Consider the following 14219-nt stretch of genomic DNA (forward strand, 5'->3'; position numbering starts at 1 on the left):
GCGAACCACTTATTCTTTAGATGTAGAGCTGTATCGGAGTTATGGTGTTTATAGTTGGCGGAACGGGGCATCACTACCTGGCAAAGGCGGAGGGAGGGAGGCTTGTAAGGCCCCGTCTCCTCAAAATTTCAAAAATTTATATTTTTTTCTTTATTTTATTTTAAAATTTCATAATTTTACTTTTATTTTTTGAAAATTTTATAATTTCATTTTTCTTAAATATTAAAATTTTCATTTTTACTTCATTTTCACTAAGAAGGTACTCCATTCTTCTTAACTTGAAATTCTTACCCCGTTGACATTGCAAGGAGGGAGGTGTGGAGGATGTCTTTTTTGATAATCTAGTGGTCTATATGGTTTATAGGAAATAAACTATCTTTGATGGCTTTATAGGTCTCCGGTGGCAAGTACACCACACTCCGAGGTCCCAAATTGGGGTACACCACACTCCGAGGCCTGGCAATGAGATGGCCAAATTGGAGTTCATAGAATTAATGGTTTGCTGCAAGTTTTTCCTTATTGACATTGTAAAGGCCGTTGATTGTGGGAACATCTAGTTTTGTGTTTTCTGCTTTATGTGCAGCCCTTTGATTCTTGCGTGCAGACGGCGATAAGGAGATTGTGAGGGACCTCTAGTTGTTGGGGGTCTGGAATACTGTTTCAAAGTGGATTTGATAGTTGCAGGGAAGGCAATGAAGCCTTTTTAGTGTTTTGTGAGTTGGTGTTGTTTCAAATTGTTGATAGAGTTAGTAAGACAAGGACACAGGCATGCTGGCTGTGTTTTCCAGTCTTAATATTTTTGTAAGAAGTGCTAATATTGACATGTGCAGGTATTTAAGGGCCAATTGTAAATCGGCAAAGAGAGAAATTTTATATAGCATGGCAGGGATGGAAAGGAGGTTAAGGACTGATACCCCATTAGTTGTAGAACTTCAAATGCTTGTATTTGGATAATCCTTTCTCTGGAATGAATGAAACATAGTTTTCAAAAAAAAAAAAATATTCATAGTACTTCATTCGATTTCCATTCCAAGGCTGAAGACCTCCAATCTCTGCATCAACGGCCTTTTGCAGCTCCTGCTTCGTCTTTGCTGCTGCTGCTGCTACCTTCATCCTCCTGCACAGTAAGACCTGATTAATTAACAACTTGAACTTGATGAATCTAAGAACGAACTAAAACCAGAAAACTGAATCCATCTTGAAATAGAAAAGAATTATTGTGCAAGAATCATTATAGATGGGAGTTATCTCCATCCAGCAAAGGAAAAATGTGCTAAAGAAGCCAACCCACATGCTCTTGTCGAGGTAGTTATGGACTGAAAGTTGAACGTTAAAACCAACCCCTTAAAAGCGACTTCTAAAAAAGAAAGGATACAGTTATTTAATATGACAAAAACTAGTCATATTCTTGGCAAAGAAGTAAACCCCATTTCTGCCATAAACGATTAAAGAAGTGAAAATTGTCAAAGACCCACCTATCGTTTGACATCAATGCTTGAAAAGAGACAAGAACTAGCATGTGGCGCAAAGTGTCTGCACATTTCAAATTGGGATATGCTATTATTATACAAAGGTTCTCAAAGCCCATTAGCTAAAATGCCGTTTCTTTGCAATAATCCAATCTTGCAGGGCAAGTTGTTGACGCAGAAAGTAAGAATACATGATACACCATAATTGAACTAAATATATAAATTTACTAGTCATGGAGCAAAAACTATGGGAGGAGAAAAGTGGGGAAAAGTAAAATAATACTAGATAATAATAAAGGTCAATAAAACTGCACCTTTTTTGCGAACAGGTTGACTATAGCCGCTAGGGCCTGGTGACCAGCTATTTCTTTCATCCTGTCTATAAGTTGCTTCCTTGTAATCTTTCTTTCCTGTAAAAATGAAATGTATGGAAAATATCTAAAGATGAGAGCCAAAACTGAAATGAGTTGAATATGACATAAAACCAAAGTTTATGTGGAGTTAGAGATAAGATTACAAATACACTTACCTGAAAGTCACTGTAGTTTTTGTTAAGGAAAGCAATTTGTGAAGGTTCTAAAAACCTTGAGAGCATTGAAATCAATGTGGGGAAGCTCACCCATTTTGAATCAGGCTTGATGATATTTGCCTCTAGCAATCCTTTGGAGCCTTCTAATTACGATATGGGATAAATGTAGAAACAAATTAATTATGACAATAAGCAAAGTTGCATCTAAATTAAGCTGCTTACCGATTAAGTAAGGGGCCTTTATACTGATGACATAAGAAGGGAGGATGTGAGTATTCATGTAAACACTCCAAACAATATATTTTCTGGGTGCCGAAAGATCATCGACACCGGAATCAAACTCTGGAGAAGTTGGATGAAACTGATTAGAATTGGCAGTCAACACTTCTTGTTTCCCCAATATAACGCGACATAAAAGCACATGCCTCAATCCATTTTCATCAGCCTCCGAAGACAAAACACTGCACAACATGAGAGCAAAATATATATTAGTAACCTTACGTATCAATGCACATGTTTCACTTAAGAAAGTTTGATTTCAAAAAAAAAAAAAAAAACTTGTAGCACTTTGAAAATGAATGAAATCTTACTTTGGTACTAGGGATATAAAATTTGTCCTTAGATACACAAAAATAAGAAGAAGAAGAAGAAGAAGAAGAAGAGGAGTTTTTATAATTATAAGGAGAATTTAGCACCAGCAATTAATTGCTTTATTGTTGATAGCTAAAAAAATAATATAGGTTATTTTCTAAACTTAGTTTTGACTAGGCTCACGGCGTTGACCAATGTTAACATGACGTTGATCAATACTAATATGAAATTTCTAAATAATCATCGGATTACAAATAGCAACATCTAAATAAAAATTCTAAAAAATTAAAAGCAATTTCTAGGACTAGTGGGTGCGAATCTCTTCAAACTTAGCTTCAAATATATTCCACCTTACACTAATATACTTCAATTCTCTCTACATCACACAACTTTTAATTCTCTTCCACCTCTTTCAAATTCTCTCTCAAATACAACCAGAATTTTTTTAACTTTGCATCAAATTCCCTCTCAAATAGAACCAGAATTTTTTTAACTTTGCATCAAATTCCCTCTCTCGATTCTTCCCCTTTCTTTCAATTCTCTCCCTACAGCACACAACTTTTGGTTCTATGATATTCATAGCAACCAAGGTTATAAAAAGCTTGAGACGAATGGCTAAAATCACTTGTTCGATCAATATGTATCCTTCCTTATATCTCAATGAAAATTTTCTCTCAATTCACTATATATTCTTTAATCCTAATTGGTTTGGTTAACTAGTAGCTTTTTCTAAACCCTTATTTCTTTCTTTGTTACTTGACTAATCTTAAGTAGTTTAAAATTTAAAGCGTAGTTTGGATTTTTAACCTTTTAGGTAGTAATTAAACAAAGCCATCTAAAAACCCATATCACATTTTTAAAATTTTTATTCTAAAAAATTCCACATCAACATCAACCACTTTAATAGAGAAAGCGTGCTTGACGGTGTTAACAATTGAATTGATATTAACAAATTTTGAAAGTATAAAGACTCCAGTTATACAAATTATAGTTAAAAAAACTAAATTCAACATTTTAGTAGAATACAATGACTAAGTTTAAAATTTGATCTAGTTTTTAAAATCTCCAAAAAAAAAAAATCAATATCAGCATGATCAATGCTATATCAACTTGATCAAAGTCATGTTAGTAACTTTACCTCAAATGGTTTGACGATGTTAACGGTCAGATTCACATTAACAAATTTGAGATTATAAGAACTTGATTTATACAAATTATGATAAAGAAATTAAATCTGATGTTTTGATAATTTATAAAATCAAAAGCCAGAATTTGATCTGACAATGCTAATTATAATGCAGACAATTGAAGCTGCTTTCTAATGCTTGTCAATGCAAATATTTATTGTTAAACAGCTATTACTTGCCCCTACCAAACATAATGAATTTATCAAAGAAAAAAGGTATTTGGAAAGGAGGAGAACCTGTGACGAGAAAAACATAACCCTAACTTTTGAGGTAGTTTTTATAGCTTTCTCAGGAAAAAAACTTAACAGAGAAGCTTTGGCTTCCTCTGAGTATTCTCTCAAAAACGAGTCTAAACCCAGCAATTATACAACACTAACATCTACATAACATAACAAATCAATAAAAATCATCATAAAAACAAGTAAGAAAACAGTAGAAAAGCTAACCTGTCAGAGGCGAACTTAGCAGGAGACAAAGAGATGCTATATCGATTACCAGCAGCCTTGTTACACCAACTAAATCCATGCATCACAATCTCGCAAATCTCATTTCTGGAAGCACCATACCAACCATACTTCAAATTAGCATTCCCACCACACTTGTCAGCCACCGCCTTAGCGAAAACCTGAAAACTATCAGCCCGAGCTTCTCTTGAACGACTAGAATGGGAATTCTTATGAATTGCCACGATATTTATTTTCTTAGCCAACTCGGATTGATCCCTGATGCTTGTGAAAAAGCTTGCTTTGATGATGGTATGTTCCAGGGACGGTTCTTGTAACTTTGTTAAACCGATTTTGGTGAAAAACTCAAAATTATCTGAACACGAATTAACTAGGTTGCTTTCGGACATGGCGTCTGCGATTTCGTCATTATTCATAGTCATTGAGACTTGATCTTCTCCAGGAATTTGGCTCATCTATTTTCTTTACAATTTAGAATTACCGGCCCCGACTCAGAGAAAGAACCAAAGACGGGAAATCAATGCGGCGCTGCATAACGTATATATAGTGCTTTTTTTAATAAAGTAATATTGTAAAAAGGAAAAAGATATTGCAGTTTAGAAAGTCAATTGCCCAAAAACAGTTTTCGTGCCGCAGCGTGTAAACCTAATACGGAAGAGGTGGTCCAGCATCCCAAGCCACGTTGGAAATGTTGATTTTTTTTTATTAAAGATGCAATTATGAAAACAGCCTCTACCTTGCGAAGAAAGATATGGATTCTGTCTATAACTACGAGAATGATTTCTTTACATGGAAGGACAATTTAGATAATTAATAATTACATAGAAATTAACACTTTTTTAAAAAAGAAAATTAAATTCTATTACTTTGGAAGTAAGTTTGAAATATATAGTCCTACGTAAAGATGAGCAAAATCAAATCAGACTAATTACTTATCCAAATTGAATTCAATTTAAGTAAAATGGTTCGGTCTAATTAGTTCAAAATATTTGATTCAATTGGTTTTTTGTTTGGTTATCGATTTTAAAATTTTTAGACCCATCCATCAAAAAAACCAAACTAGTTGTATATATATATTTTATGTATTTTAATATATATGATATTTATATATATATTAAGAAGAATTGATAGTAAACTTAATTAATAATATATATAAAATATATTAGTTTATTATATGTACATATATAAAATATAATCATAGCAATTAATTTTAATTTTATTTATTTATTTATTTATAAATTTATATTAATATGAAATTACAAGTTATATATTTTAAATTATATAATTTATATGTTAATATTATAATATATGATAATAAATATCTTACATATTAATATGTTATAATTATTACACCGTAGTAATGTTTCATAATAGAAAATGTTATGAATATATATATATATATAATTGTATAAACATTATATATATTTAATTTATCTATAAGTATTACTATAATTTATAATAAACTTTATTTATATGATTACACTTTTTTTTTACTCAGAAAAAAAAATAGATATATATTGCTAAGAAAACAAATACATGAAAGTTGAGCAAATATTGCCCATGGCAGGAGGGCACTAAAAAAGGCCAAGGGGTCATGGCTTGGAAATAGCAATACATGAAAAACGAAACAGCAAAACGAGAGACTAAGAAAGCAGGGAAAATGTGGTCTAAATGACATGAAGACTTTGGCGAGGCATAATTAAAGCCGAGGGCATATGGGAGTAGAAGAGATCCGTCGATATAGTTTTTATAATATATTGTTTATAATTAGTTATTATTTATACAAACTTTGATATAAAACATTATAACATATAAATTTTGTCATTAATTTCATTTATAGATAATAAAGTAATATACTATATATACATATATTTAATTTATATATAAGCATCACTGTTACTTATAATAGACTTTATTTACATGATTACATTTAATAATTTTGTTAGTTATCATCTTAATTTTTATAACATATTGTTTATAATTAGTTATTATTTATACAAATTTTGATATCAAAATTAAAATATTATAACATATAAATTGTGTCATTAATTTTATATATATTTAATGAAGAATATTATATATATACATATATTTAATTTATACAAAATTTGTATATTTTATAATTATGGATGAAGTTAATAAATTTTAATATTATAATTTGTGAAAAAAAATGATAAAATTTTGGTCCATTGGTTCAAAACCAAATTGAGAAAATCAATTTTATGTTTGGTTAGATTGGTCTTTCTTTATGTTTGATCGGTTTTCTAAAAATATTTGATCCATTTGGTCCTTAAGTATGGCGAAACAAATCACTCAATTCACACATTTGCTCACTCTTAGTCGTACCTTAGCCATGCTAATATTGTGGGTCAAAATACACAGAAGATCTTTGTATTATAACATTTTGTTTAACTTAATCCCATTTCACAAAATTTCGTTAATTTAGTCTATGTAATATATGGGGATGAAGATGATGATTCTAAGGAAAGCAGTGATGAATCCCTTTGTAGAAACTCCAATCCAAATATTGTTCGAAAACCATTATGGGCTTTGTGACTAACAGGTTGTTGAAGCTGCTAAATTTTTGGAAGTTGATTTACGTATATAATGAATTCAGTCAAGTCCACATCAAGTCCTTGTTTGGGGATTGATTCTTTTGAGATTGCAGCTTCTCAAGTACTTATTGAGTCCCAACAAGGTGAAATAGCTCCAAATCGTCACAGTAGGACTGCTTGCTCAGAAACATTTACAAGTTTCAAATCTGATCAGCAATGGAAATTACTCTGTAGTATATTGGTTGTAACTTGCCAGTGCTGTAGATTAGTAGTTTTATTAGTGTCTTGGTGGAATCAGCAAACCGTTGCTTTGTGTTAGAAGATAACTTCTCTTAGCTGTCAATGGGAACATAGAACTTAATTGTGTAAATTATTTTCAGTTGCTAGAATACTAAAATTTTAAAAAAATCGATGGTTAGAGTTGCAGACGTGACGCTGACATGTTAAATGATCTCAACGTAGCATTGACATGTCATAAAAATTTTTTTTAAAAAAAAAATACCAAGTGGCTTTTGTTTTTTTTTTTCTCTTTTTCCTTCTCCTTAATTATCCAAAACTACGTTGTTTTAATGGAATTATTTAAAGCACACTTAGTTTTTTTTTCTTTTTCATTTTTCCTTTTTTTTTGCTCTCCAGTTCTCCTCTATCTACCCTACCCTTTTGTGCCCCCGATGGTCAAAAATTTATAATAAAAAAAACCCCACAAAACTTTGTATTGCATGTGCACATTCCTTATGTTTGTAAGGTGCTCTTCTATGAGCTTATGGCCATGGCTACTACAACAAGAATGCTCACAAAAGGAACCGTCCAAAGACCAAAAGAAGAAAGAAGCCTAACTTAAAATTTCATTAATTATTTAAATATAAAATTTTCAGCTTATGATCAAAAAATTAATTACTTTTGAAATAAAATTAAATTATAACATAAAATTTCATTAATTATTTAAATATAAATTTTTAGATTCACCAATATAAATAGACATAAAATAGAAAAAAAATTAATATTAAATTTTCACATTAACTAAATTTATAACATAAAATTTTATTGACAATTTAAATATAAGTTTTTAGATTCACTAATAAAAGTAAACAAAGTAGAAATAAAAATTAACATATGATTTTTGCTTTGTTTAGAATACTTATTTAGTTTGAAAAATTAATATTAAATTATCACATTAGGTAAATTTGTAACATAAAATTTCATTCACAATTTAAATATAAATTTTTAGATTCATCAATATAAATAGATAAAGTAGAAAGAAAAAATAACATCAAATTTTCACTTTGTTTAGTATACTTATTTAGTTTGGACAAAAAACAAGAAAAAGAAGAAGAAAAGAAAAAAAATGGAAAAAATTTGGAAAAGGAAAAAAAAGGGAAAAACAGGAAAAGAAAAAATTTTGGACCTAAAAGGGATTGAACTCACTTACCACTGTTCCAAACCAATTTATTTGATTGACTTGGAGTGATAAAATTATATATTTTAAATTTTACACACATAAAAATAAAAAAAATAAAAATAAAACTAACCACCTCTCTCCCTCCGCCCATGAGACTGAGATACGGGAGCAAGTCAAGTCCAATTTTCTTTGTCTTCATTTTGAAGCCTAAAGAGGACAATTGGTATAAAAGAGCACAAAGATGGCTTGTGGGTCTATGATGTCGAGATGAATATTTTTGCCAAATTTGGCTTTTATTTGGTTGGCTAACTCTTGCCTGTGTTGAGATAGAAAGTGAAAGTGGGGTGAGAGATGCTTGTAATAATCTTGTCCGTTTTTACATGGCCGCGAGTGAATTCATGTGTCTATAGTGGGGTATCTGTATGTTACTCATTTGATCTTTTGTAACTCTATCTATAGTACTAGTTATGGGTTTATGTATTACTATGATTATTGTTAATCTTAAAAATTTTCTGTGGATACTTTTACTAAATTTTGGAAAAGCAAAAGAAAATAGTACCTTTTTTTTTGTGTTTATGATTGAATTCTTTGTTCTTTTTTTGTGTTTACTAAATTTTCGACCACTAGAGATTGACCACAACGATAGCAGTGACCATTCTAATTTGGGTTTGGGACTGATCTTGGGGAGAGAAAGATAGGGAGCAGAAAAGGAGAGAATAAAAAATGGGAAAAAAAATAAATATGTTTTAAATAGTATCATCAAAATGGCGTAGTTTTGGACAAAAGAAGAAGAAAAGAAAAAGAAAAATCACGTGGTAATTTTTTTTATCAAAAAAGTTTATATCTAGCATATCAATTTCACGTTAGTATTATTTAACATGTCAAATGCCTTTAAAGATCAATTTAGACGGAGTTATTTATAAAGACTAAATTGCATATAACATTCAAAGAATAAAGATTAAAATAATGAAATTTCGATTTCGTGTGTTTGGAATTAGTATCATTTTGGGTATTCCAATTTGCAGGTTAACTAAAGATTTTATTGATTTACTTGAAAAGAAACATTGAATCAAATAAAAAGATTTTAAACCTTTACCTTTTTGAAAATTGAATCATTAAGTATTAAAGCCGATTTAAGTCAATTATATTTTGGCTTCAACTCTTACTTGATGAGTTTTTCCTTTTTCGTGTGTTTTTCTTTCTTTACTCAATAATTTATATTCCTTCGCCGCACATCAAGAAAGAAATCTGAGACGAGGTTGTTCTTGTAAATACATTCATTGACAAACATAAATCTAAGACTTCACTACTAGTACTTTTAATTCTTAGACTTGGGCTGCAATCGTCAATATGCTTTTTACATGCGACAGTTAAGATTCAAAGACCAAGAGATAAGACAAGAGCGGGTACTGGGCCACTTCAGAACCCAAGCTGCCCATTTAAATTGCGCGGTAACCCGAAACTCAAGCAGGATTGATCTTAAAAAAAAAGAAGAGCGGCTGTTAGGACTTAGGGGGAAACCATTGTGCCTACAACTAAGATATAAAAGTTTTGGCTTAAAAAAGTAAAGCAAAACATGGTTGATGTTCCGTAGATTCTCTCTTTCATTTTCTCTTCCCCCTCGTTTCTTTTGCATCTTTTGTCAAAATCTTTGTTTCAGAAGTTTTCTCACCCTCTTTTTCTTTCTCCTTTTGATGTTTTTTGGTTTTCGTTTTGGGTGTTGAAAAAGGGTTTTCTCTTGGTTTCTGCTTCTTCTGTTTTTTTATTATACCCTGCAGATTGTAAATCGCTAAACCTAATTTATTAGGTAATGCAAAGTAGTTTGATGGAAATATAAAGGCATTAAGAGGGATTTGGAAGGATAAGAAACAGAGACATAGACTTTGGCATTAGGCCAACATCTGAACATAGGACAGGATTTTAGTGATTTGAATATCTCTATCCAGGGAATCATTTTGTTACGTTTAATCATTTGAACATATAACAAGATAGTTTTTCAGTTGCTGTAGGAATATTGTAGAATTCTAGTTCATATACAAATAGGAAAAACAATTTTGAGTAGGATTTTCTTAACATATTTGATTATAGAGGGAGGAGATTATTACAAGGGTAGGAGAATGTCGGAATCGGAGGAGACGTCGAATTCTTCTTCAACAAGTGAAAAGGAATCACCAGGCTCTCCTCTTCCACCAAACGACTCAACCTCTGATGGTGACGAAAGCACTCCTTCTTCATCGAATTCAGAGGATTCCGGATACGATGATTCATCAACAGCAGCCCCTCCAAGTCCAAATTCATCAAACTCTTCACCTTCTTCCGATGATGATTCAAATGAGCAATCACTTTCACCTCCTTCAGACACAGATTCACCTGAAACCTCAACACCCCCATCACCACCAGAAAAAGATTCACCCCTTCAAAGTACGTTGTCGCCACCATCAGAGGAAAGTCCACCACAATCAACATCAACATCATCATCATCCCAGTCACCTCCTAGCCCTTCTAAGCAGCAATCACCACCTCCTAGCCCTCATAAGCAGCAATCACCACCATCTCTCAATAGCCCTTCTAAGGAATCATCACAACCTTCACCAGAAAAATCTCCTCCCTCTTCTTCTTCTGATCATCCTCCTAACAGTAGTCCTTCACCACCACCACCTTTTTCAAGAACCTCATCAAAATCACCACCTCCCCCAAACTCCACGTCAATACCTTCATTTGCATTTTCACCTCCATCATTAAATGGATCTACTTTATCATCATTACCTGGTAATTTTTCTCCTCAACCATTAGCTCCTCCTCCACAAAGCCCACACAAGACTCCCTCTAACGCAGGCGGTGGATCTTCCCATTCAAGAAGCTCTAATGATAGTCAAAACAAAGAGGCGAAAAACCCTCATTATGAAGTAGCGGTTGGTGTGGCAGTGGCGGCTGTTTTCATCATTGCATTCGTTGCCTTGGTTTTCTTTCTAAGGAGAAGAAGGAAGAGACGACCAAGGCCGTACGCCGATTACATGCCACCACCTGCTAACTTTTCAGTGGCAACAGGTAAAATGGTAGATTATCTATCTGTGTTTGATTTTTAGTTTAATCCTTGGTGTTTTACTAACATTAATGTTAGTTATGCAGATGTATTTATTGGACATTCTTCACGAGTTGATGCCACCTATTATAATTCTCAACTTCATGGCCAGCAACACTCTAATTTGGTAAACAGTTTTGGGAGTCAAAGAGGACAGAATTTCCATGGTCCCGATTCGGGTATTATTGCTAGTTCTAAGACATTTTTCGCCTATGAAGAGTTGGTGGAAATGACCAACGAATTTTCTCGTCAGAACATTATTGGTGAGGGTGGGTTTGGATGTGTTTATAAAGGGTGGCTACCAGATGGGAGAGCTGTCGCTGTTAAGCAGTTAAAGGCGGGTAGTGGACAAGGGGAGCGAGAATTTCGGGCTGAAGTTGAGATTATTAGCCGTGTTCATCATCGACATTTGGTCTCTTTGGTTGGATATTGTATTGCTGAAAGCCAGAGATTGCTAATCTATGACTTTGTTCCAAACAAAACTCTTGAACATCATCTACATGGTAAAATGGTTCTTTTGTTGCCCTCTGATCCCAAATATGTGTATATATATACATATATACATATATAATTCTGATATTAGGTTCTAAATTGGGAATTCATTGTGCATTAGGTAACCTTCGAGTGCTTGACTGGGCCAAAAGAGTCAAGATTGCTGTAGGAGCCGCTAAGGGTTTGGCATATTTGCATGAAGACTGTACGTATCTCTTCATGCATTTTGATAAGACACCCTCTCCTTCTCAGGACATTTCTATTTCAGAGAAACATACGGATAAATTACCATTTCAGAATCACTACCCTTTCTAATTCTCAAACCGTATGCAACTCCAATGTAATCATGGCTTTAACTTTTTTTCATTTTTAGTTTGGGTTTCATAGTCTCCAAGTGCATAATATATACAGCTAATTATTAGCTCATATATATTAATTTAAAACTAAATGGACTTGATACCTAGACTCAGTAAGTGAACCAAAAATCGTGCCTAATTAATTTGCCATTCTGAATCGCTTATTGATGACTTTGACTTGTGGTTCCTCAAGGGAAATAATTAATGGCCTGATGCGATATATAGCTTGAATTAATTTTTTCCAATCTTCAAAATGTTCTAAACTTTAATTTCTATATATTTTTAAATAAATTATCTTCTTGTCAGATAACTTGTTTCTTGCTTTCCCTACTCTAAAAATTCAACTGCTAGTTAAATTTCTGTTCTTGTGATTTCTTTCTTACCTTCCTTATCATGTGATCCATTTCTAGGTCATCCAAAAATTATTCACAGGGACATTAAGTCAGCAAACATTTTGTTAGAAGATGATTTTGAAGTACAGGCGAGTGAATCTTATATATTTCCTGTGTCAGGTTTCTTTCACTTTCTTATGCACCCGGAAAACTTTTTTCTCCTATTTGTGAAGGGTAGCGTTAGAATGTAAATGTTAATATCTTCAATCCAGGTAGCAGACTTTGGACTTGCCAAACTTAATGACACTACTCAGACCCATGTTTCAACTCGAGTCATGGGGACATTCGGGTAGGTCATGATTTTAACAATTGAGTCTATTTCTTGGGGGTTCGATTTCTTTTGTTTTTCTCCAACTCTCTTTTTGTCTCTCTGTCATCCATCCATTTTATAACCTTTTATACTAAAAATCGAGTTAAGATTATGCATGAATAATTAAGCTTTTATTGGTCTTCCGTCATACCTTTCAGATACTTGGCACCGGAGTATGCATCAAGTGGTAAGCTGACGGATAAATCAGACGTTTTCTCATTTGGAGTTGTGCTACTAGAACTTATAACGGGGCGAAAACCAGTTGATCCAACCCAGCCTTTGGGGGATGAGAGTTTGGTCGAATGGGTATGGATAAGACATTTAACTTTTTCTTTTTCCTTTTTAAAGCTGTAAACTCTGGTCTCTGGTATGTGTGTGTGTATATAATTTCACCTGAAATAGCAAAAAGAAAGAGAAAAACCATAGCGTATTGGACTACTAAAATGATGTCTTTATGTGTCTCCATATGATCTTTTTCTTGGTTTTCAACTGATAAATGCAATCATATATAATTTTGGCAGGCAAGACCACTCCTCATTAATGCCCTTGAAACTGGTGATTTTAGTGAATTAGTTGATCCACGGCTTGAAAAGCATTATGTAGAGAGTGAGATGTTTAGGATGATTGAGGCAGCTGCTGCATGTGTTCGGCATTCTGCGGCAAAGCGGCCTCGCATGGTGCTGGTAATATTATGAGCAAACTGCATTTATTGATTTTCCATAATTTCATGCTTAGTGGGACTAAAGACATATTCGATCTACAACTTCCCTCCATTCCCCTTTTTACCCTCAATTTATCATGCCATGTAGTTTTATGAAGAGTCAAAACATTGAAGTGTACTTGTCCACCATCGTGTAGGTGGCAAGAGCATTGGACTTCGAGGGAGAGTCTGATCTCTCTAATGGGGTGAAATTCGGTCAGAGCACAGTTTATGACTCTGGACAATACAGTCAAGAGATTAAGAAGTTTAGGAGGATGGCACTTGGAGGTGACAACAGCTCAGAATTTGACATGTACAGTGGAGAATACGACTCCAAGAAAGTATCACGTGGACAACAAAATTATTGGCAGTCCCGGTATAGTTCGGGTGACTTCACTAGTGGTGAGTCAGAAACTCAAGCCTTCAAACCAATTAGTGGTGAGTATAGAGGTGCCTCGGGGAACTATGGTGGTGGTCGTTTCAGTCAAAGTTGAAATCTTTAGGCTATTCACACATTTGGTTCAAATGAATCAAATGTGTATAGCGTTTGTATGTAAAAGTGTTGATACCTTCTTTAATTCCCTTGAGTCATAAATTTGGGTATATGGAAAAGCTTTTAAAGACTAATTCCTACCATAGGTGCTAACTAGAGATGGTTTCAATTTTGAGTGAATAATCTCACGAAGCTTCTGA

The 14219-nt window shown here is 33.1% G+C and overlaps 2 protein-coding genes across 5 annotated transcripts; one reads left to right on the forward strand and one right to left on the reverse strand.

Moving 5' to 3' along the window:
- Positions 1-922: 922 nt before the first annotated feature.
- Positions 923-4763, reverse strand: LOC18609470 (putative inactive poly [ADP-ribose] polymerase SRO2). 4 transcript variants are annotated; one of them, XR_016024476.1, is made up of 7 exons: positions 4223-4763; positions 2221-2459; positions 1999-2141; positions 1784-1879; positions 1476-1533; positions 1292-1357; positions 923-1117 (listed from the first exon to the last, which is right to left on the reverse strand). XR_016024476.1 is itself a non-coding variant. In XM_088803241.1 (6 exons), exons 1-5 carry the CDS (start codon positions 4693-4695, stop codon positions 1513-1515), a joined length of 972 nt encoding a protein of 323 aa, XP_088659367.1. In that variant the 5' UTR covers positions 4696-4763; the 3' UTR covers positions 923-1117; positions 1476-1512. The 4 variants fall into 4 exon arrangements, 3 of the variants coding, with proteins under 3 accessions (XP_088659367.1, XP_007044660.2, XP_007044659.2); XM_088803241.1 differs by lacking the exon at positions 1292-1357; XM_007044598.3 differs by lacking the exons at positions 1292-1357; positions 1476-1533 and having other exon boundaries at positions 1999-2138.
- Positions 4764-10311: 5548 nt separating this feature from the next.
- LOC18609471 (proline-rich receptor-like protein kinase PERK13) lies at positions 10312-14020 on the forward strand. The gene is made up of 8 exons (XM_018115083.2): positions 10312-11242; positions 11324-11779; positions 11890-11973; positions 12535-12605; positions 12729-12805; positions 12985-13132; positions 13348-13509; positions 13685-14020. The coding sequence occupies exons 1-8, from the start codon at positions 10312-10314 to the stop codon at positions 14018-14020; spliced, it is 2265 nt and encodes a 754-aa protein (XP_017970572.1).
- The last annotated feature ends 199 nt before the right edge of the window (positions 14021-14219 follow it).

The sequence above is a fragment of the Theobroma cacao genome, chromosome 2, assembly GCF_053813885.1.
Source record: "Theobroma cacao isolate CCN51 chromosome 2, ASM5381388v1, whole genome shotgun sequence".
NCBI classification, from domain to species: Eukaryota; Viridiplantae; Streptophyta; class Magnoliopsida; order Malvales; family Malvaceae; genus Theobroma; species Theobroma cacao.

Coding starts and splice junctions, on each gene's coding strand:
- LOC18609470 (XM_007044597.3), bottom strand. CDS start 4,695: ATGAGCCAAATTCCTGGAGAAGATCAAGTCTCAATGACTATGAATAAT. Junction 1,880..1,998: donor AAAACTACAGTGACTTTCAG/GTAAGTGTATTT, acceptor TCATTTTTACAG/GAAAGAAAGATTACAAGGAA. Junction 1,118..1,783: donor TCAACCTGTTCGCAAAAAAG/GTGCAGTTTTAT, acceptor CTTACTGTGCAG/GAGGATGAAGGTAGCAGCAG.
- LOC18609471 (XM_018115083.2), top strand. CDS start 10,312: ATGTCGGAATCGGAGGAGACGTCGAATTCTTCTTCAACAAGTGAAAAG. Junction 11,780..11,889: donor TCTTGAACATCATCTACATG/GTAAAATGGTTC, acceptor ATTGTGCATTAG/GTAACCTTCGAGTGCTTGAC. Junction 12,606..12,728: donor AAGATGATTTTGAAGTACAG/GCGAGTGAATCT, acceptor TCTTCAATCCAG/GTAGCAGACTTTGGACTTGC.